A 25,107-nucleotide genomic window follows, 5' to 3' on the forward strand; every position below is an offset into this window, starting at 1 on the left:
CGTGCCCAAACATATAAATAATGTTTGCCGCAGCTGGAGACATTTCAGGCGCACACAAGCGCAATTGGAATATTGTGTGACGTGCCAATTTTTGGCCCAACAATTTGTGACACTTAGCGCGTAGGTCCCAATGACTTCATTTGTTTCAGCTTCTGCCCCACTATTCTCCTATTGCATTAACGTTAACGCCGAATCCTTTCTCCCAGGAAGTTCAGAGCGCGTGATATCTTTTGCTCTCTCTTTTTATTGGAAGGTTTCTCTGGCAATTGTGTTGGATGTGGAGAAAAAGGCTTCCGTTATTTCACTGAGTTTTCCAATCATATCAACCTCAAGTTGACCACCCAGCCCAAGAAACAAAAACACTTGAAGTATTACCTGGTGAGGAACACACAGGGGGGTCTCACAAAGGGAGCCCTGATTTCTTGGAAAGGCACAGGTGAGAAAAATGCTGATGTCCGGTTACTGGGGCCGAGAGCCATTGTTAAAGTTAATTTATGAGGTGTTCAGACCATGAGATATGTACGAGTTATTGGTATCGGACATTGGGTGGCGGCCAAGTCTCCTCTGAGGGACACATCAACCGCAGCCTCTCTGCCTCTGGACACTCAGCTGCTGGACGCTTCGCCAATAAAGTGGGGGTCTTAGCGGTTAGGGTAGGGGGTTCAGGATAGAGGTTTTAGGGTAAGGGGTTAGGTTTTTAGGGTAGGGGATTAGATATGGGGTTAAGGTTTTAGGGTAAGGCGTTTAGGGCAGGGTATTAGGATAAGGGTATAAGGTTTTAAGGGTAGGGTATTAGGGTAAGGGATATGTTTTTTTAGAGTAGGGATTAGAGTAAAGTGATAGGGTTTTAGGGCAAGGAGTTTAGGGTAAAGGCTTAGGGTAAGGTTTTTTTAGGGTAAGGGGTTAAGGTTTTTAGGGTAGAGGGTAGTTAGTATTAGGGGTTAAGTTTAGGAGTTTTTAGGGTAAAGGGTAAGGTTAGGGGCTTACCTTGGCGTCGAAGCGGGTGGCTGAGAGATGTCCTGCGGCGAGGTGAGTGTCAGATAACCGTCGCCGGCGATTTGGTCGCGGCAAAACATCAGCGATCAAATGTCATAGATGGCGAGTTATATTTTTTTTGGACAGCTCTATTAATGGTCTTTTTTCAACTTGGTTGTAGAAGGTTAACCGCTTAGAAAGGGCAATCTTGGGGGTCATTTATCACGCTCACCTAGATGCACAGAAAGAAGTGTTCTTCATCTGCATCAAACGCAAGAGACTTGTTTAATCAAATTTGGCAAATCTGAGTCAGGCTATGCTGAGATTTTTGATGCTAAGGAAATAATAATAAAACACTATAAACTGTGTGGGGTAACTTCTCTGCAATGCTTACTGCAACATCTCCCCACATTGCAAGCTCAAAGCATGAAGGGCAACAAAGGGGAAACAGCACGTAATATATTAATGCTAAGAGATGCATATTCAAAAGGTCTGTATAACTTTTACATTTTTATAGCAAAATGAACACTTAATATAGAGCGCCCCCATTGAGCCCTATTTAATATGATTTGAAACCGCTTCTCCGTGTCAGGGAAACCTCTAAACCCCATCTGTTTGAATTGAGCTCAGAGCCTTCCCTTTCACGGAGAAGCCACGTCACCCTTTATTGAGTTGGGGCCATAATAGTGCATAGTATTCTTAACCTTGTGCAGCCGCAGAGGTCAGAAGTTTCTAGCTGCAATGTATATTTTGGCTTCTCTTGCAGCGTAAGGGGGCTGCTATTCCGTAGGAAGGTAATGAGTTTCCTGAAGTATTTTTATATAGTTAATATGACAAATAATACATGGTTACAAATAGTTACATAAATGAACAGGGTATACATTATATACAATACATTGCATGCACAGTTAGAGAAGATGTATATTATAGGCGTATGAAACAATTACATACCAGATTAAAATGTGTGACAGCCTTAGTTTTGAAAGAACTTAAACTGGTGGTGGATGTGAGAGTCTCCGGTAGATTGTTCCAGTTGTGGCGTGCACGGTAAGAGGATGAGGAACGTCCGGATACTTTGTTGAGCCTTTGGACCATGAACAGTCTTTTGGAGTCTGATCTCAGGTGATAGGTGCTGCATGTGGTAGGGGTGAGGAGCTTGTTCAGATAGATGGGTAGCTTGCCCAGAAAGTATTTGAAGGCAAGACAGGAAAGGTGAACTTTGCGCCTAGACTCGAGTGATGACCAGTCTAGTTCTTTGAGCATTTCGCAGTGATGTGTGTTGTAGTTGCATTGGAGAACGAAACGACAACGTATTAGAGCACCTGCAAAATGTTCTTATAAGTGAATAAGATGAGCTTTGTTTCTCTAAAGAGGTCAGAAGCCGACATTCATCTTCCAACACTTGTTCCAGTACAATGTTCACAATGCAGGATGGCTCGGGCTCCATGATAAGCAAGACAAGTGATGCAGCTTTAGTGGCCAGTCCACATGTGATAAGTGGGAACCTCCTAACAGGTAATGAATAAACACCAAGAGACGTCATTAAATGTCATTAACCTCATGTTGTGTTGCTTTAGTAAGGATGCATTTACTTGTTTGCTGTACGTCATCAGCAAGGTAATTAGATTTGTTCACGCCCCTCCTTGGTGTAGCACCAGTTGGGTAACAGCAGTGAAATATATCTACCGGACCTGTGTCCAACCCTGATTCAGGTAAGTGCTAAGAATAGATACTATTATTGGGAGTTTTTTAGCTGGCGAATCCCAACAATGAACCCAACATTTCAGGTTTTTCTTACAAATTTCACTTGACATTAGCATTTTAATGCCGGCAGACCATACGTGAATAAGATTGATTCTTACAGGCATTTTGAACCTACGAGTGCATACAGAGATGTGTGCCAAACGATTAGATTGCAGAGCGAGGATCGTACTACTGTTCTGTATTATGGAAACACAGGGTTGCAGTACTGGCCAGCTGTTATCCCGTTTGCTAGATATATGATTCTTAATGAACATGTTCTCCTCTGTTGAGAATTGTAGCATGAGAATGCTGCTTGAGGTATTCTGTATTGTCTTTGTACGTGAACTGGTTAGATAAAGATCCATGTTGATATATACCAGGACCCTTCAACTGGTGGGCAGGTGAGACAGGATGTGGTCCTTTGACTCAATGCTCCTGCTAATGTCATATGAGTTGTGTGGGCAGCTATTGTTTTCACACTGAAACTTACTTGCAAGTTAAGGTGATGTAATTATTTATGGTACAGATGTTATAAATACTTGCACAATGTTGAAATATAATCCTTTTTAAGTCTTTAAATGTAGATAAAATGACATTACAATAAGGGGGTGGCCCTTCCACTCCAGCCCCTTTGGAGCCGAGATATATACCTTCCTTGCAGGTTTTATGGTTACCCCATAACATAGATTCACTTATGAGCGGGCTGTACGAATAAATCCCAGATTATTTGATTCAGCAGGGACTTTGGTCTTTTTCATTTTTCTACTGCGGACTTTCTTGATTTGGAACCTATTCAATCAATGATTTGTACCACGGTGTAATTCAAAGGGTGGTAGATTCGCGGGACAAGAGTCCCAACAAACTTGGTAAGAGAATTCAAACATGTTTGGGATAGACATAGGGCTGTCCAAAATATGAAAGAAAGCCACGTAGCAAATAGTGTCTGAGGTTTTACAGCAACTAGGAAATTGGGCAAACGGGGAGCCAACTGGTTCTTATCTGCCGTCACATTCTGTTTGTAATGTTTAATTGCATGTCATTAACATCATTCAGTTGTCATTCCATATTATTATGAATTATATACCACAGTATAAAGTAGTGTTTCCCAACCTGTGAGGATGACCTCCTTTTGGGGCCTAAGAAACTTATAAAGGGGTCACAGAGCGACAGGGAGACACAGGGGCACTTGGGGATACAGAAAGTAGCAAGGACAATGACAATGAGTGACAAATACAGGTTGACAATAATAATGACTGAGGGGAAGAGTTTCCCTGCATCAATAACCCAATGAATACAATCTGTGGAATCCTTATTCTTATAAATGGGTCCCAACCCCCTAATCATGGAAATGTTTTATTGTGCATTAAATACAGAACTGGGAGCATTTGTACTCCTATGCAGGAAAAATATCCTTCATATCAAAGAATATAAAAATAGCACTTGTGGTGGGTGCATTTGCATGTCTCAGGCAGGTAATCCGGTGTTAGGGTTGCCAGCTGGTCCAGTAATGTATTGTGAAATAAATGAGGTAATACTGCACATGTATGTGTGTGTATACCGGTATTACCTCTCTGGACATGTATGTGTATACCGGTATTACCTCTCTGGACATGTATGTGTATACCGGTATTACCTCTCTGGACATGTATGTGTATACCGGTATTACCTCTCTGGACATGTATGTGTATACCGGTACTACCTCTCTGGACATGTATGTGTATACCGGAATTACCTCTCTGGACATGTATGTGTATACCGGAATTACCTCTCTGGACATGTATGTGTATACCGGAATTACCTCTCTGGACATGTATGTGTATACCGGTATTACCTCTCTGGACATGTATGTGTATACCGGTATTACCTCTCTGGACATGTATGTGTATACCGGTATTACCTCTCTGGACATGTACGTGTATACCGGTATTACCTCTCTGGACATGTATGTGTATACCGGTATTACCTCTCTGGGCGTGTATGTATGTGTATACCGGTATTACCTCTCTGGACATGTATGTGTATACCGGTATTACCTCTCTGGACATGTATGTGTATACCGGTATTACCTCTCTGGACATGTATGTGTATACCGGTATTACCTCTCTGGACATGTATGCGTATACCGGTATTACCTCTCTGGACATGTACGTGTATACCGGTATTACCTCTCTGGACATGTACGTGTATACCGGTATTACCTCTCTGGGCGTGTATGTATGTGTATACCGGTATTACCTCTCTGGACATGTACGTGTATACCGGTATTACCTCTCTGGGCGTGTATGTATGTGTATACCGGTATTACCTCTCTGGACATGTATGTGTATACCGGTATTACCTCTCTGGACATGTATGTGTATGCCGGTATTACCTCTCGGGACATGTATGTGTATACCGGTATTACCTCTCTGGACATGTATGTGTATACCGGTATCACCTCTCTGGACATGTATGTGTATACCGGTATTACCTCTCTGGACATGTATGTGTATACCGGTATCACCTCTCTGGACATGTATGTGTATACCGGTATTACCTCTCTGGACATGTATGTGTATACCGGTATTACCTCTCTGGACATGTATGTGTATACCGGTATCACCACTCTGGACATGTATGTGTATACCGGTATTACCTCTCTGGACATGTATGTGTATACCGGTATCACCTCTCTGGACATAGTGACTTGACCGGCTTGGGGGGGCCGCAGGATTTCCCCCGAGCAGGGAGAGAACAGGGCTGCTGCTGGGGGCTGGGCAACTTCCTCCATCCTGATTGGCTGCTGCTGGGTAATGCAGCCAATCAGTAGGAGGTGTCAGGAGCCCGAGAGTGGGGCCAAGGAGAGGAGGAAACAGCATGGAGCGGATAGAGGGGTGTGTGTCTCGAGCGTGTCGCACCTTTTCCACCTCGTCTTTCCCCATACACCACAAGCGCTATTTTTATTTCCTGTACACTGTACGGTGGAGGATTTTGGCACTTTTTTTTTTTACCCACCATAACTTTTTTTTTTATGTCTTCCTATCAAAGTACAAAGAAGTAATTTCTTTATTTTGCAGTGGATCATGGCTTTCTACAAACACAACTTGGCCCATCCTATCCAAATATCAATGGCTCCCTCTGCTCGCAACAATCCGGGAAGGTGAATCCATTGGCCCCAGTCAGACCTGCGGTGTTAGGTAGGTTTTCATGTGTTTATAATACTAGGTTTTTATTGTGTTTATAATACTATGTCATCAGTTTAGCAAAAACTTCCAGCCAAAGAATGAACCGTGGGAAAAACGACACCCGATTGAAGAAAGAGTCTCATTGCATTTCCTTTGCTATGATAAATATGGTGGTATTTTTTTAAAAACAGTTTTTATATAATTTAGCAGCCAATAGATGCCTATTAATATCCCCTGTGTGTGTTGTGTGTGTGTATATATATAATGTATATATAATGTATTTTTTTCCCCAAAATGTTATCTACGGTAATGCCTGCTCTTTATAGGCATCTTGTTGACTCTTTAAAATAAATGCCACACAAGTAGAGCTACATCGCCCCACTGTGGTAAAAAGGTGAAATAACAGAAAAGGAAAATGCTCAAAAATACTGCATTCACCCCAGAAAAGGCTGTCCAGGCTTTGGCTTGCAGTCCAAAGCATTGCTAAATAATCGGACATCAGCTTAAAGCAGCAGTCCATTCTGCTTGTCACTTTAAAAAAAAAATATTACCTGTACCGGGGGGGGGGGGGGGGGGGGGGGGTCCTCCAGCCCTAATCTTAGGTCCCCCAACGTCTGGTTCAAGTGCTATTGGAAAAATAAAGAAATAAAGCATTCTTACTGTAACTTATTATGGTACTTTATATTTTTATATTGCTATAATATAATATATTATATTTATATTACTTTTATATTGCAAATCATCCTGTGCTTTGTTATCATAATAAATCAATATTATTTTTCCACTAAGGTGTTGCCCATATCTTTACTGAACCCATTAGCAACAGGGTTAAAACTGTGATATCCGGGGACTGTTGTGAGCACAGAATTCTTTATTGTTTCATGATTGAATTTTATCCTAAATAACTGCAGATATTGACATACAAAGGACAATGTATTGACGGCCTAGGATGACACTTACGCAGGAATGCTTTACATGCAGCCAGGGCCGCAGACATATTTCCTGGGGCCCAGGACTAGTGTTACGTCTGGGCCCCCAGCCCGCCCCGGCGGTACTGCGACCCCCCCCCCCCCACATTTCACACCTCATGAGTCCCCTCTATTTCCCACCCTCATCCCATATATTTCTCCCCCTCCGTCTCACTACCTCGTGCTCAATAACCCCCCCTCCCGTCTCACATGTATTTCTCTCCCCTGCGTCTCATTCTTACTCCCTCTTTTCCTCACTCACTCCCTCCCCCCCCTCACTCCATCCTCCCCACAAAATACATATAACCCCACTCTCCCAAAACATTTAAAAAATCCCCCCACTCCCCCAATACATTTTAAAAAGCCCCCACGCCCCCAGTACATTTTAAAAAGCCCCCCCCCACTTGCCCAATACATTTTTAAAAGCCCCCCTCTCCCCCAATACATTTTAAAAAGCCCCCCACTCACCCAATATATTTTAAAAAGTCCTCCACTCACCCAATACAATTTAAAAAGCCCCGCACTCGCCCAATACATATAAACAAGACCCCCACTCGCCCAATACATATAAACAAGACCCCCACTCGCCCAATACATATAAACAAGACCCCCACTCGCCCAATACATATAAACAAGACCCCCACTCGCCCAATACATATAAACAAGACCCCCACTCGCCCAATACATATAAACAAGACCCCCACTCGCCCAATACATATTTAAAACAACACTCTTACCTTGTGGATGGTCTGCGGATGGCCCGGCCGTCTGGCACTGCAAGTTGGGTCCGACCTCTGGCCAGGCCCAGCTGCCGGTCCTCTCGGGCCAAGCCCGGCTCTCACTCACTGCAGGCCTCTATCCCACTGTCTCCACGCCGAGCTGGCGTGTGCCAGGTCTCCCTCCATGCCTTCGTGCACCGGATGCTGGGCCAAGTCTACTTCCTGGGCGCTGACATCACAGAGGCCCGTCGGCGTGGGACAGTGATAGCGGCCTGCATCTGAGAGAGAGCCGGGGCACGGCCAGGAGAGTTCCGGAAGCCGCGTCTGGCCAGGGGTTGGGCCCAAGTTGCACTGATGGCCGCCAGCCCCCCGCCACCACTGTGCACGGGACACCTCTACCTTCACCCCCACGCCCCACCCTGTCGGCGGCCCTGCATGCAGTATGCATTACTGAATTGTAGGGGCCTTCACCTTTTCTGGCTTTTTTTGGCTTATCCCGGTTTTCACAGTTTATTGGTGCAGCACTGCTACATAAAGTGAGGCAGACTTTATACAAAGGTTGCATTATGTGTTTGCATAACACTTAATAAATGACCTCCGGGCCAATCTTCTTTATCTTTTTCCATCTTTCACCATTATATGGTATGTGGCTATAAACACTATCTTCTTGAACCTTATTATATACAAGAACTGATTATAATTCAATTTATGTATAAATACCATAACTATGGATACTTAGCTGAATATTTTGACCTTAAGTTACCATTGAAAAGCACTGTAACACAGGACACATATTATCCCTTGATTTTCCCTATGTGTACAGGTAGTCCGCGCTTTCCGACGTTCCTCTTTCCGTCGGATGCGTTTTCCGACAGCGCATAATGCAGTACAAAACTCACTATCCGCCGCCATTTTCTCGCATCCGACGGAAACCACCGCCTGTTAACATAAGTCCCGCTTTCCAACTGTCCCGCAATCAAATATATTTTCTTTCGTTTGGCACAGTTTTTATCTGACATAGGTAGTCAGTGTTATATTATTTGGCAGCCGTCCCTCACTAATTTTTTTTGTGATTATTAGGGTTATTAACTAATTCATTAGTATTTTTATATAATTGTTAGCGCTACATTATCCATTTTTGCACAAATATTCCCTACTGATGTTAGCCACCTAAGATTATTCACTCATTCAATCGCAGCTCCATGCAAAATCTTAATTTTGAAAGCCATGGCAATTTGTTTCCGTATCTGACCTAGTACGGAACATGGCTACCTCAGCCTTACCTGACCTGAGGGGTCTCACAGAACATGGCTACCTCAGCCTTACCTGACCTGAGGGGTCTCACAGAACATGGCTACCTCAGCCTTACCTGACCTGAGGGGTCTCACAGAACATGGCTACCTCAGCTTTACCTGACCTGAGGGGTCTCACAGAACATGGCTACTTCAGCCTTACCTGACCTGAGGGGTCTCACAGAACATGGCTACCTCAGCCTTACCTGACCTGAGGGGTCTCACAGAACATGGCTACCTCAGCCTTACCTGACCTGAGGGGTCTCACAGAACATGGCAACCTCAGCCTTACCTGACCTGAGGAGTCTCACAGAACATGGCTGCCTCAGCCTTACCTGACCTGAGGGGTCTCACAGATCATGGCTACCTCAGCCTTACCTGACATGAGGTGTCTCACAGAACATGGCTACCTCAGCCTTACCTGACCTGAGGGGTCTCACAGAACATGGCTGCCTCAGCCTTACCTGACCTGAGGGGTCTCACAGAACATGGCTGCCTCAGCCTTACCTGACCTGAGGGGTCTCACAGATCATGGCTGCCTCAGCCTTACCTGAGGGGTCTCACAGAACATGGCTGCCTCAGTCCTTATCTGACCTGAGCGGTCTCACAGAACATGGCTGCCTCAGCCTTACCTGAGGGGTCTCACCGAACATGGCTGCCTCAGTGTTTACCTGGCCTGAGGGGTCTCACAGATCATGGCTGCCTCAGCCTTACCTGAGGGGTCTCACAGAACATGGCTGCCTCAGCCTTACCTGAGGGGTCTCACAGAACATGGCTGCCTCAGCCTTACCTGCTGGAGCCCTCTTTGTCCAACTGTTCAGCAGATATCTGTTTTTAATAGTTTTCAAAATCACTTTTATGAGACTAATATGTCCGCCTCTCTTTACCACCTCTCAATTATTTTGCTTGGTGCATTGGTAACACTGATCCACTTCGCTAAAATGATTGTTAAATGGGTCTTATTTCAGGCAATTTAACGAATTCGGGCCCTCCCAAAAAGCGCCACAAAGGCTGGTCGCCAGAGTCCCCATCTTCAGCAGATTCCGGCTTCCCTCAGAACAACTCACTGAGCACAAGTCACTGCAGCAAAGTTGGTAAGTGAGAAACTCAACATAATGTGCAATTATTGCACCACACGAAGAAGGGATGTCTTAAAATGTTTTGTTAAGTTCCGAGCTCATTTCGTTTTATTTAACCCTTTGAGTGCCTCTGGAACATAGTCGATACGTCATGGGGACTGGCTCTCCGGTGGGCCCCATCACGTTGTGATTATATCATGCTAAGAGGGCTTGTTTTTTTCTGGGTTAGATCGCGTCCAGCGTTCCTATGGAGAACAGGACGTGATCTAACCAGTGAGGAAATGGAAGAGTAGGAGGCCTCCTCTTCTGTTTCCGCCAGAATGGTCACCGCAGACACGTGTATTGGAAGCGTGGGCGTGACCGCACTGTGGCAGAGTCACGGGTGGCATTTAGGCACTCTCACGTACAGCACCCAGGTAGAGCGCGACCTGCATACAGCACAAGGATTAATACTGACGCCCGCAAGCGCTCCCACTTTTCCCCTCCTCAAAGGTCCGTCAAATGGACAATATCTCCTCTACAGGACAAGGATTAATACACAACTCACAGAGTGCCCCACTCTTCACCTTTGCAAAGGTCCCTCAAATGAGTTATATCTCTCCTCAATCTGTCCCAATGTACCACCTCCACGAACAGCACACAAGTGAGCACGTGACTTAGACATGCAACCAGGGTTAATACACACGACTACTCTAGCCACCCCACCTTTCTCCTCCGCAAAGAACCAGTGCGTTAATATTAACCCCTACTCAATTGCGAATCATAACTATCCACTGCCACCACCTGAGGGTATGCAAATGCTAAAAGATATCAGACTAATATTTTAGTCCCTGTTTGTTATAGGAAAAAACTATGCACTTTAACACACCAAAATCAGGTGTAGCAAAAATGTGTCCGAATTGTAATTATTCTCCCCAGATCGTGCAATCAGTTCATTCAGAGCCCAAAGAATTACTTATTAAATGTTTTAATATATATAAAAATACAGTGCTTAGATGACAGATAAAGTATTACAAAAAAACATACAGTTACAATATAAGGCAGAACAGCTGCTTAAAATAAAAGTAGAAAACATAAAAAGAAAACCTATACTTTACCAAATGCCATAGATTTTCCCCCAGAGAGGTCACTGGTAAGAGAAGACGAAATATCCCGTATGTGGTCTCAAGTACGCCTCTGTGGACATCTGATTGGGAAAATCCTTTTCCAGACTTAAATACATTCTTTTTCATGGCACCGGCATAAGCCCACCCCTTGTAGAGGAGGCTTTGAAGTTGCTCTCCCCAGACCATGCCTATAGAACTTGATTAAAACAATTGACACCTTTAGTGGCCTATCCAGGATGAACCCCCTCACCAAGTAAGTCCCTTTGAAATTCAGAGCAGACCAAAGAAACAGTCCTGACCGGTTTTAAACCCAGCATTTTGTATTTTGTTAAACAAATGTAGCTCATTAACCCCTCAAGCACCAAAGGGGATTAAACAACCTAATATCTCATATTATCATGACTGGCACCATGACCACTCAGGCACGCAAAGGGTTCAGCTTTTAATCCCTTTTCTGTCAGAGGACAAGCCTGTGTGTTGTGAATGGGCACAATATGCAAAAATGTGAAACACTGACCACACCATCAATTGTGCAATAAACCAGCTGGTATTTATTAAAAGGTAAGCATTGCATTGGGATCAATTGACAGTGTGCTTGGCATTAAACTGCTGTTAACTATTTACCAGTAAGGCTGTGTGGTAACGATCTCTGCACTGTATTCCGACACTAGCGGACACAAGGAACAATAAGTCATGGCGTAATTTATAATACGGGAAAACCAAAATATATACAGTATCTACACTGCAAGGCGCTTGCACCTCATTCATGTTTTACACTTATTATGTTTTTTAACCAATTATATTAAATGTATCTGGCAGCGAAGTTGCTAATTTTAAATAAATATTGTTCATTTAGACACTTTAGCTCAGTTGTGTGTCCCACAATCCACCTCGGGAGCACCTCTTTCTTCTCCAATGGGAGCCGCTGGAGAGCCCGTGTCAATTCCAGAAAACCTGTTGAAAACATGCATGAGTAAGCCAGTCATTTTTAAAGGTGAGTGACAGACAGCCTTACTTATGTGAACTCTTGTCACACAGAGAAGGTGCTTGGAAACTGAAGGCTGTATTCAAGCATATGTTGGAGTCTTTGCAATGAATAGAGATGGGCAAATTATTCGCCCAAGTTCCAAACCACTGCAGAAATGGCATTTGTTTGCAAGTGCGGATCTTCGTGGTTGCTTCTGCGTTTGACCAAACACACCTCTTTTTTTTGCCATAATAATTTGTTTGCATGAAGTATTACAAAAAATAAAACAGGGTGAAACAGATATATTTGCTTTAAAATGTTGGTTTTATAAGGCAATATTTCAAAATATCGCCAGAACTAATAATGAATATATTTTCAGTGAAAAGACTAGAGCGGGATTTCCATGCTTTTGCACGGATTGTTTAATGATAAACCACACAGACAAATATTTGCGCACTTGCCGAGATTTACAAAACTTTGCTGAAATCTTATTTTGCCAAACTCCATCAATAGCAAGGACTTGATAGTCCTGGGATCCCCTGCAGCTATCTCACTATCTAGTTATTTCAAATACAAGTGTGTAACTATTACTGACATACAGGACAGACACCAGAAAATGACTAATTACTATAATTTAGATAAGTGGTTCACAACCTGTTGCACCTAAATTCCTGTGTGTTACTAATCCATAGTCCTTCAGCTTCTAAATCTCTGGCTGCTTTGAGTCACAATATTCCCACTACAATTCAATAGTTAACAACAAGAAAGCAGAAATGTAGGTATGATGCGAACATATTTGTTGATGCCTCGATACATCTGTAAAAAGTTTGCATAGATAGTACTGTATTTATTTTGGTATGGCAGGACGTAGCCAAAACAAGATTTATATTGCCTTACATAAACAATGGCAGATACAGTTCTGCAGTGACTACATCTCTTTTAGGTGGACAAAACCTCACAACTGTCATGTTTGGGCAAATTCTCAGTAGATGCAATGTGATGAGATGTTTATTGTAACACCTGAAAAGTTTAAGGTATTTGGGTAAAAATGTCAGGCAATAAATGAAATGTTATAACAAAAAACAGATAAAGTGCGCAAATTATTAAATCTATTGATTAACCCCTTCACCTCCGTGTGTTATTTATATAACAAAATACAACCTCTAAATCGATGGGTGACCTGCAGCTATATGAACAGGGGTAAACCCCTAGGCAACTGAAACACAAAAAAGACAAAAGCGCAAACGCACATAGTGAAGTTTGTAAAAATGGGTGAATATAATTTTAGGGTATAATATCTGCGTACATCAGGTTAGTGGGTATAAAGCATTTCATGTGCAATACATGAGTTTACCAACGCCGCACTACCGCCTCCAGACTTTGGGAACTCTCTCTCACAGCATCCAGGACACACTGTCTCGATTGTAGTTGGAAACCTCCACTGCGGTGCTGTGTCTTGGTCAGTCTCCTTCCCCGATCGCTGCCGTTATAGCTGCTCCTTCTCGGGTCTGTTTTCCAGCTGCCACTGTGTCTCAGCTCACTTTGGCAGTAGGTCACGTGTCCCGCGGGGTTTGCGACCGGCCGCAAAGGGAGGTGGTGCCGTAAAGCACGATCTTAGCTTTACTGCAATTTGCCGAATGCAGTTTTTTTGTGAGAAGTCAGTCCAATGCAGGAAAAATCACACAGAGTGTGGGGATAGAGTCCTACGACTTATTAAAATCTTTATCCAACGCGTTTCGAAGCATAGGCTTCTTCTTCAGGGATAAATTGAACTGATTTAAGAACATATTTATACCCATGCTCCGCTACTGATTGGTCACAATCAGAGGTGTCTACACCAATCTGATCCTCACTTTGCATCATCCCACAAGTGTGGGTATTTTTAGTAATGACTTCTTAAAGTGCTCTAGTGGTTTGACCTGTTCAGTGCTGGTCCAGGGGTATAATAAAATCACAATATATTTATTCATTTATTAATACATATTAAAAAACACTTAAATAAAAATGCCAGTGATTAAGGGTATTTCAAAGGCTCTGAAATAAAACAAACAGGTGTTACTTACACGTATAAAGAATGATAATGCTTATTACTATGAATGGATATCGCAGATGTTGTTCAGATTATATAAAAAAAAAAAAAAAAAACCAAGTACTCAATTGCTCTGATACATATACCTATACGGGGCCTGTTTATACATATTATTTAGTATAAACACCAAAGGTCTATGTTTTCGTTTAGGCCTTTAGGACCTAAGGTCTTCAACTGGTGAATCCAGTAAGTTTCTTGGACTGATATATCTTTTACTCTGTCTCCTCCACGTCTGTTTTGGGGGATGGTTTTAATCCCTTTGAAAGTCAGAGTTGTGGGGTCTTTGTTATGGTGGGTTGAGAAGTGACGACTTACACTATGAGTCTGTAGTGCATGTTTGATATTTCTCACGTGCTCTTGTATACGTGTTTTCAGACATCTTTTTGTGCGGCCTACGTATTGCAGGCCGCAGGGGCATTCTAGTAAATACACTAAGAATCTTGTATTGCAATTGATAAATTCAGTAATGTTATACACTTTGTTATCTATATTTGATCTAAATGTTTTGCGTTCAGTATGTAGGAGTTTACATGTACAACATCTTCCACAGGGAAAGTTCCCTACTAGATTGTTACTCAACCAGGATTGGGCACCTCTATTTGTTACAGTTTTCCCTATATCACTCGGTACTAGTGTGTCTTTTATACTGCGGGCCTTCCTATATATAAACTTGGGAGATGTGTTTATGTGTCCACTGAGAATGGGGTCTGTAGAAATAATACCCCAATGTTTTTTTATGACTCCTTCTATTTGTCTGTGCATAGAGTTATAGTTTGTAATGAATGGAACTTCTATTCGATCCTCATCTACATTTAGAGGATTTTTCTTTTTTTGTGTTAACAGTTTATTCCGATCTATTTTTCTAACCTTATCTAGTTCAAGTCTGAGTTGATTGTAATTATAGCCTCTTTCTAAAAATCTTGAGAACAGAAATTGGGCTTGTAGTTCAAAATCTGCCTCCTTGCTGCAGTTTCTCTTTATTCTCATAAACTGACCTCCAGGTATGTTGCTAATCCAAGTTTTTTTATGGTTGCTGGAGGCCAGTAAGAGATTGTTCGTGTCTACCTTTTTAAAGAAGGTTTTGGTTGTTACCCCTTCTGCCACTGAGGCTGTTAAGTCCAGATCTAGATAGCTGACATTCTCTGCGTGTGTTACGTGGGTGAATACCAGGTTGTGGTCATTGTGATTGATGTAATTCATAAATCCGTCTACTGATTCTTCATCACCCTCCCACACACAGAGAATGTCATCTATATAGCGACGCCATATCACTATATTTTTCAGGAATGGATTTTCCTTCCAGATGAAAATTTCTTCCCAGTTCCCCATATACAGGTTTGCGAAGCTGGGGGCAAATCGTGTGCCCATTGCAGTTCCGCAAACCTGCAAGAAGAACTGGGAAAGAAAAAGGAAATAGTTGTGGCTAAGCACATATTTTATGGCTTCTAATATAAACCATCTGTTTAGATCTGTGATGTTTAGTTCCCGTCTCAGGTAATCCTCCACTGCTGCAATACCCTTAATATGTGGAATGCTAGTGTACAATGCTTGGACGTCACACGTCAGCCATCTGTACGAGCTTTTCCATTCGAATTTTGCAAAGAGATTTAGTACCGCGGAGGAGTCCTTTAGATATGAAGGTAACTCCCCTACGATTCTTTGCAGGAAATAATCCACATACTGGGATAGGTTTGCTGTCAGTGAGGATATACCCGAGACTATTGGTCTCCCTGGCGGGTTTATGAGAGATTTGTGCAACTTAGGTAAATGGTAAAACACCGGTATTTTTGGTGACTTATTGTAAAGAAACCCATATTCTTTCTCTGTGATTATTGTTTTGGATAATGCCTCATCCAGAAGTTTTTTAAGAGTAATTAGAAATAATGATGTAGGATCTGAGGTTAGTTTCTTATAAAAGACAGGGTCACAAAGGAGTCGGTGTGCCTCTTGCTCATATATAGAGCGATCTTGTAGAACCACACCTCCTCCCTTGTCAGCCTGTCTAATAATTAGTTGGTTATTGTCCTGCAGAAATTTTAATGCAAGATTTTCAGCCTTGGACATATTCTGTTTAATGTTCCATTTTCTATCACTGTTGTTAATTTTATTTAGATCATTATAAACCATATCAAAAAAGGTTTCTACATGGTTACCCCTAGAGTGATATGGGTAAAAGGTGGATTATGTTTTAAACGGCGTATGTATACATACTGATGTATCTTTATCTTTATCTAATGCTTGAATTGTATCTACTATGTTGTTAGTTTCTTTTTTCAACTTAATAAAGTGTCTTTTTAGTGTGATATTTCTTGTAAATTTATTAAGATCTTTAAAAAGTTGAAATGAGTTTGCCCCACTAGTCTTAGAAAAAGAGAGTCCTTTACTTAGGACTCTTTTTTGATCCTCTGTGAGGATAAACGTGGAGAGATTGAAAATCCCTCTATCTACCTGAGTAGGTTGAGTCCCTAGAATTCTTTTCTTGAGTTCCCAAAGTCTGGAGGCGGTAGTGCGGCGTTGGTAAACTCATGTATTGCACATGAAATGCTTTATACCCACTAACCTGATGTACGCAGATATTATACCCTAAAATTATATTCACCCATTTTTACAAACTTCACTATGTGCGTTTGCGCTTTTGTCTTTTTTGTGTTTCAATAAATGAAATGTACATGCTACTGGTTCAAGCAATAGAGGCAGCTGCGAACTGCAACATTTGCAGACACAATTCTTCCCCTAACTGATCCAAACACGATTCCACAAATGACAAATGGTGCAAGCAGAGCAAAGCTGACACAGAGCACCTTAATACATTGATGCAAAGGGACACAACATGAATTTGAGGCTCCTGGCATCAACGCAAGGTTATCATTAACAATTGTGACCACAATTTCAACTGTCTCAAGTTTCTGTTACTGGAATGATGACTCGAGCCATAATCAATTCTTCAGTGCCAAAGAGTCGAACCACCTCTGTAGCCATGACCACCTCCGTAGCACATGACCACCTCCATAGCACATGATCTCAACTTCACTCCAATTACGTCTATGAAGTGCTGATCACAATCTACCTTTAGGAAACAAGCATGGTGCCATGGTTAACAAAGGTTTGAAGCAGGGGGTCTCCGGACCGAACACCATAAATTTGAGCTCCGGGTACCCCTTGCTTCTGGAGATACTTACCTCCGAAGGCAAGTATGCACTTGAGCTTTGAAACACCCCCATAACGTGAACCCTGCTAGCCGAGCAGGCTATTGCTACCGGCACCCCCTACAGTGATAAGTATCTCCGGAAGCAGGGGGTCCCTGGAGCTGAAAGTAACTGGGTTCAGTTCTGGAGACACCCTGCTTCAATCCAGTGTAAACATGTAAAACACTGAAGAAGCCCGGCTTGGATTCTGCTTTAAAGCCTTGACCCTTCTAATACTCCCAAAACACATTGGGCCCTATTTACTAAGCAGTACTACTCCATAAAACACCTTCCAGTACAGCTGGGGAGCACTTCCTAGTACATTTGGCTTCACGTGTAATCCACCTTACTGTGCAATTTTTTCAAGCTTTGTTCTTTTTCCCCCCTTCCCATTGTTGGCATTAGTGGAGACACCACAAAACATCAACGTTTTAGGCTCAGTGACAGTATGCATCATGTTATTTAAAATAATGTGGCAGCTCATATTAGTATATCCTGAGCAGGTGGAGTGGGGGACTTACGCAGCGGAGACTTAAGGTGCCCACCCAGGCGACAATTGTGGAAGTTGGGCTCGACTCCTGGTGGGACTTAACTTCCAAGTGAGGACCACCTGGGTGGGCTCCCTACACCGCTATCTCTGAGTAACCCCCTGCACCACAGGTAGGGCTTTAGGAGTGGTGTGGGGAGAGTGGGGCCTTTAGAAATGCTGGAATGTTGTCCTGGAACATGTGTGTGGAAGTATGGGCTCTGGTGCAGCTGATGTGGCTGCACCTATTGTAGTTCCACCAATGATCCTGAGAGTTCTTACATTGTGATCTTCCCTGCAGGTCATGGAAGCTTCCCATACCTATGCGGTAATGTGAGTGATGTTATTGTGAGCCCTCTCTTGTACAACTGCTACAAAAACTCACAGTCCATGCCCAAAGCATATGGACAGTACGGGGCCACCACATTGCAACCAATCTCAGAGGAAATGCAGCTCTTACTAACCGTCTATTATCTCGTACAACTTGGTAAGATGAACCTGCCATACACAGTGAAGCTAAGCTCAGACATGGCCAAAATCGCCCACAGTGTTAGCGTACGCCAGGTGTGGCCAACTCAAGTCCTCAAGGGCCACCAGCAGTTCAGGTTTTCAGGATATCCCTGCATCAGCACAGGTGGCTTAATAAGTGTCTCAGTTGAAGACTGCACCACCTGTGCTGAAGCAGGGATATTCAGAAAACTCGAACTGTTGGTAGCTATTGAGGACTGGAGTTGGCCGCCCCTGGCATACACGTAGTAAGTGTGGGGTTCAGTAACGGTATGAACTCTTGACACAGTGATGCCAAAGGAATGATGTGGCTTAGTTCATGTTTATACATTTATTCAGCAATCTTTTAAATACCTACATTGATATCAGTAAAGATGTATGGTATTCTCTTCTTTTTGGGAGTAAATTAACATGTAATAAAATAACTTGTTGCTGCTAGAAATATAATATTGCAAACATGATGTATTGTATAAAAGCATGCAAATATTCCTACTACAATGCATCATTTTTGGCATATCATCGTGTTGCCTACTCTCTCTATATACAGTATATACTGTATATATATATATGGAAATAACACATTTGTTATTGATATTGTTTCATACTTTCATGAAGTAATAGTAGGAAAATATCCAATTTCAAAGTTGCACTAATATACAGTAAGAACTCGGTTACAGAGAACGTTTTAGAAAATGGAAGCACCTTCAAATACTGTATGCACAGCAGAGGGAAATGCATGGACATCTGTGTTGTTGGTGATCCCTTTTTTAATGGACTAACACATTTGTATATCGATAAGCTTTTGGGAGCTACCGTTCTCCCTTTCTCCCGTTCTCAGGTCAGAGTGCGCGAAAATACAGTATGTTCTTAATATTTTCGAAATATTTCTAAATGCATTAGTCTTCCAACACTAAAAAAATAATGAGATTATTTCCCAATGTATCCGATCGAGACGAGAAACGGAAAGCAATTTGAATAAATGTTCAGATGAAATGGTGCTACATATTTTGGTTGTGTGCATCTTTCATAGTTTACTTCTGCAACCCCGCGGTTTTGTGATACTGTTTTGTGCTTTCAGCCCCAGATCAGGTGCCGATGATTGAGGACCTGGAACAGATATTCATGCGTTCTTGGAGGGAAACCCACCTTGCGGAAATTCGGCAGTATCAGCAAACCATGACCCAGGCTTTCCCGCACTTCCCGAGTCCCATAACCCCCGTGACTGCGGCTCAGCTCCCCTGGCTGGCCGGCCTCGCTGCCAGTTCTTGCAACGAAAGTGTCAAGATCATCGAATGCAGCTATTCTTTAGCAGAGGGGCTTTTAGAAATGTTCAAGTTGCTGGTGGAAGGGAAACTGGCGAATACCAACTATGTGGTAATAATCTGCACTTCAAGACACAGTGGCATAGATTCCTGCACTGTAATAACAGGTAATGTAGGTGTTGTTCTATCCATACCAGAGAAGAGTTCCGCTCTGTTCCAATGAAAACTTCCCCAGCGCAGGTTTAGATAGCTTCACAGGATATTGAATAAGGGCCCAAGACATGTGAATTAAATATATTGGACCATATTAACTATGTATATATGTTTAAAAAAAAATGTTTAGAGGGCACACAGCATCCCCGGGGATAACCGAGAACAATTGTTCAAAGTTTAAATGCAAAAATAAGTTGAAGCACAATATATTTGTTGTAATACTGTAGGCCCCACATATTTGGCGGGTTCGGTTCCAGGAAACCCACCGAAAAGCGGAAATCGTCGAAAAGCGTAACAGCTTTTTTTTGTGCAGAGCGCACAAAAGCTATGTCCACCGGCGATTTCCCGTCTCTCCTCCCCCCTGCGCTGTCCCAGAATGCATCATTCTGTGCATGCGAGGACTCTACGTTCCCTTCCATACATGCGTGGACTCGGCGTTCACTTCTGTACATGCGCAGATTCAGCGTTCCCGGCTGTGCATGCGCAATTTTTTTTTTACTGCAGTCGGGAAACAGTACCGCCGTACTGGCGGATCGCCGAGAAGCGGGGACCTACTGTACTAACTCCCTTCACTACAGTCCCTTCTTCAAACTGGACTGTATAGTATTAATACCCAGATAGGGATAGGGGGAGAATATCTTCATGTCCTCCAAATAGAAAAACAAAGTTGTATGGTGCTCTGAAACAAAAAGCAGCTAGTATGAAAATAACAAGCTTAAAATCTTAAATGGAGTACCCCTCCAAGAAGAATAAGTAAGGCTAGGATATAATACTCCCAAAAGCACTTTAAGATGTATAGCTGAAAATGTAATCCCACAAGCACTGAGGTAAGTATAATACACACCTGCCGGTATCCAGCATCAAAACAACATCATAGCAATAGTATGGGGTATATGAACAATAATAATCCTTGCAGCCACTAATGGAAAGGAAAGTGGAATGAACTCACATACAGTACTGGAACTCATGAATTGAGGAGCCGCAGTGTCCACTTGATCCAGGGGTATAATGTGCCTCCGTTGATGAAGATCAGCAGAAAAGGAAGGAGAAAAACGGAGCACTAATTCCACTGCTTGCTTGAAAAAACACAGAGGTGGGTTCCCATAATAAAAAAGTTTAATGGATCAAAAACAACAAACAGAGCACCTACGCGTTTCAGGCTTGTAGCCCTTTATCAAGGTGAATCACCTGAAACGCGTAGGTGCTCTGTTTGTTTGTTGTTTTTGATCCATTAAACTTTTTTATTATGGGAACGCACCTCTGTGTTTTTTCAAGCAAGCAGTGGAATTAGTGCTCCGTTTTTCTCCTTCCTCTTCTGCTGTCCTCCAAATAGAGTATGAAATGAGGAATACACCCACACAATATAAACAATAGAAAATGTATTCAGGCAAAATAATGAATGTTTCGTGGATACTGACATCTTTCACTTTTTTGTAACAAATCCTGCTGTACGACATTGTCAATTGATTGTGATTCTAACATGCGACTTATGTTTTATTCCTTAGGGAAATTCCAGGCACGGATTTTAGCCGAAAGCATGTTCTCTCCAGCAGATTACCTAAAAGAAGTTAACTATGAACTAGTCACCGGGAGAGTGGAGTCCTTAGGAGCGTTTTTCAGTGCATTGTGTCCAGGTATTCAACAGCACAACATTTTTTTGTGGAACACAAATTGTGGAAGATATGTCTAGGTTTATTCTGCGACCAAAGGAGGTAAAAATATATAAATGTATTTAATGCACTGGTTTCTGAAGTGGGTGAAGACCCAGGAACGGACTCTATATGACTCTAAACAAGACATCTATGCACAATTAAATAGATTGTAAGCTCTTCTGGGCAAGCATAATACACTGTCTGTGAAATAACATTCTGTAACCAAAGGTTCCTACAGTGAACAATGATTTAATGGTATCCTTTGGTTTTCTCTTAATTTTGCTTTTATTTTATATACAAAATGACTAATGTAAAATTGGTGCAAAGTTGTTAGATTAGTTTTGTTCGTGCACTGGAATGAATCCCTTTGCTGATAATAGGAGCAAGCAAGGCACGGCCTCTCTTCCACTTCATCTGTGTGAATCTCTGATTTTGTCCTAGAACAGGAGTGGCCAAATCCGGTCTTCAAGGGCCAAAAACAGGGCAGGTATTAAGGATATACTTCCTTCAGAACAGGTGACTCAATCAGACTTTCTGACTAAGCCACTGATTGAGCCATCTGTGCTGAAGCAGGGACCTGTTGGTGGCCCTTGCCGACTGGAGTTGGCCACCCCTGTTCTAGATGGTGTAATTGAGTGAGCCTAGCATTGAATATCTTCTTTCTTTCGATAGATGGAGACTTGGACAATCTGCTGGAAAAGTACTATCGAGAAAATCAAGGGACTATTTCTTCATCGCCAACTAAAACAAATTCAGACACCACCGGCTCTTCTGCATGCTCAAGTAGGTGAAGATTAAAAGAGCTATTTGTAGAGAAACCAATGAGACCTCTACATTGCAGATCAGTTGGAGCAACCAAGAGTGGTTACATATGCAGCTATCGCATTCACCCAATAGATTTTATTAGAGTAACAAAATTAGATTTCACATTTTAATTTTAAAAAAGAGGCCTGACATATTAAGTACGTTTAATAATGTATTGAAAACAAAATAGCAGTTCACCACACAGAATCCGAAGAATGGAAGTTTCCCCAGAGGGGCGTCGTTTCAGTAAAAACTGTAACTTGAAGAGAGCAGGTTCAGATAAAAAGGTTACTTTATAAGAACAACAACACGTCTAACATGAAGACCTCCGACGCGTTTCTCAAGGAAAGCACAGAATCCGTGTCTGCAGTTTAACCACTGTATGCGTGACAATGGGGGGAATGCAGCAGATCGGGGACCTATGGAAGACATTTAAAAACACTGATGGGTACTTTATGTTTGCTGTACTTTCGCACTTTTGTACCCACATTACCTAGGTTCTGTGTCTGGTTTAAAAAAAAAAAAAAAAATATATATATATATAAATATATAGTCAGAATAAGATCACAAGTGATCTATATCAGGGGTGCACAAACCTTGTGTGCAGCGCCCCCCCTGCCAGCTAGCCCTTTTTATCTCGTGCCCCCCCCTCCCTTACCTAAGATCCGGCGTCAAATGACGTGCAGGGTCACGTGAATCGCGCCGTCATATGACGCACATTGCCATGGCGACGTGTCACCGAAGACAAGGTAGGTGACACTGCAGAGGCCTCACAGGATCCCCCAGCACTTAATTTAAATGCCACGGGGAAGAGCGCGGGGCCTCTGCAGCCGATACCTCCCACCCTGAAAAATCTTGCGCCTGCCCTGGGGGGCATGCCCCCCACTTTGCGCATCCCTGATCCATATTACCGGCACAACATTAAGTTAGGGCAAAAAAAATTAAAAATGATTACATCAAAAATGCAGCTGGGGACCAAAGCGTCGGGCTTGTGTGCTTTTGGATGTACAGTAATATTTTTTTTTTGCCCTAATTTAGTATTGTGCAATCTTATTATTGTGATCTTATTCCGACTATCCCTGATCTCCTTTACCACGCAACACGACTGCTTCCTGGAAAGGCTCCTTACTCCCTGTGTGTATGGCCATCTTGTGGCTATATATATATATATATATATATATATATATATCACTTTTGAGCTATTCTAAATATTCTTAATCTGTCACTAAATTAAATCATGCTTTGTAGCACTGCCTTAAAGTAACAGATTGTTCTCCTCTCGTCAGTTAATTGTTGCACTGCCCTTTAAAAGAGAAGTCTCCCCTAGCAGTAAAGGCCCCAGTGTGAGCACAGGGAACACTCCTGTTCAGTAAATATAACACTTTTTAGAAATACTGTAAGAACACAAAGGCTTTTGTATTCCTGTGTTTGAGAGTGCAGCAGATCACTTTTGCTCTGAGTTTGAATACACGCTGTATTGGAAAGGATGGGTGCATCCCCTGTACCTCTGTAACTTTTCAGAACTAGAATTGGGGACTGGCCATGTTAACCAACTGAATAGGGGGGATGGGCCACACCCATTCTTCTTAATGTAAGGACCATATAAACCTCAACAGGGGCTCCCTGTGTTAAGGTCGGACCATCCTGCTCCGATTGACCCCTCCTAGCCTCAGGTAAATGATAAGAAAGCACAGTCAGAGTTAAATCACACAAACCAAAGCATATAGTCGAATATCTCATTATGCCCGGGCCTCAGGGCGGCAACATTTTGGGGCAGCAAATTTCCCTTCCCCCTCCTCCCATATCCAGAGTCCCGCTCTCTTCTCCACTGATTGCCGGGGGAGAGCGTGGGACCTCTGTAAAGTTCTTACCTTCTCCTTCATGCCGCCCTCCTCCTATTTGACGCCGTGATGTCACATTGCCATGGCAACGCAACACCACATGACATCGCAGCGCTAAAGAGGGAGGGGGGCACCATGGGAAGTGCCTAATGGTGGCGGATTTTTTAACCCGCCACTGCATATTGTATCCTGTGTATACCAACAGTGACAGCACAAGCATGTTCTTTGGGGATGGTTGTTTCCCAGTGCAGCTGCAGCATATGCCACTATGTGGCACTAGCACATAGCAAGCTCAAGCGCTTCCAGTTTCTTCTGCAGTCAGTCAGCAAAACCAGAATTATTTCATTCAAATTAAAATATGACCCTTCACCAGCAGGGGAGTTTGATGCACATTGCAAATCAGGCCCATGTAGCAGGAAAAGGGTGTAATTAATGACGTCTAAGAACCCTGGAATCTCACTCATCGGACATAGACAGTTGTACAGTATAATAAAAATAAGATGTCTGTGTGCATGTCGTTCTTGGATACAGCTCATTACATATTTGCCTTTATTTACAGGTTATAACGTTGAATGGCACCAAATTCGTCCCTCTCAGCTGGCAGTGGCTCAGAAGTTATTATCTCATGTCTGCTCGATTGCAGACTCCAGCACTCAGAACCTTGATTTGGGATCATTTGAGAAAGTAGATTTTCTTATCTGTGTTCCTCCGTCTGAGGTTACTTACCAGCAGACACTTTCCCACCTCTGGAGTTCAGGTATGGCTTTGGCCTGTTTTTAATATCATGCAATTGAATAAATGTAATATTCACACAACCCCGACACAGGGGCCTATGCAAAAACCTGCGAGAAGCCCTACCTCGCCAGTTTTTTGGCAAATATGCCTACAGCAATTCAGTAAATGCCGGAAAAATGGCGAGATGAGGAAAATCCGCCGTTTTTTTTTCCCTAAAAAAAAACTTGCCGCGCGGGTGGCGAGAATCAATATTTCGCCAGTTTTAAAACCCGCCGTATTC

General features: G+C 42.7%; 1 protein-coding gene across 2 annotated transcripts in view; it reads left to right on the plus strand.

The window, feature by feature from the left end:
• GREB1 (growth regulating estrogen receptor binding 1) overlaps positions 1-25,107 on the plus strand; it is a 188,634-nt gene that overhangs the window by 90,239 nt on the left and 73,288 nt on the right. For both annotated transcript variants that reach the window (XM_075598371.1, XM_075598372.1), the window contains exons 5-14: positions 254-436; positions 2,347-2,490; positions 5,775-5,894; positions 9,830-9,955; positions 11,903-12,040; positions 18,115-18,300; positions 19,399-19,749; positions 21,301-21,429; positions 22,120-22,230; positions 24,652-24,849. In XM_075598371.1, coding sequence (XP_075454486.1) covers positions 254-436; positions 2,347-2,490; positions 5,775-5,894; positions 9,830-9,955; positions 11,903-12,040; positions 18,115-18,300; positions 19,399-19,749; positions 21,301-21,429; positions 22,120-22,230; positions 24,652-24,849 — 1,686 coding nt within the window. The remainder of the gene's footprint in view (positions 1-253; positions 437-2,346; positions 2,491-5,774; positions 5,895-9,829; positions 9,956-11,902; positions 12,041-18,114; positions 18,301-19,398; positions 19,750-21,300; positions 21,430-22,119; positions 22,231-24,651; positions 24,850-25,107) is intronic.

This window comes from Ascaphus truei, chromosome 4, assembly GCF_040206685.1.
Source record: "Ascaphus truei isolate aAscTru1 chromosome 4, aAscTru1.hap1, whole genome shotgun sequence".
NCBI classification, from domain to species: domain Eukaryota; kingdom Metazoa; phylum Chordata; class Amphibia; order Anura; family Ascaphidae; genus Ascaphus; species Ascaphus truei.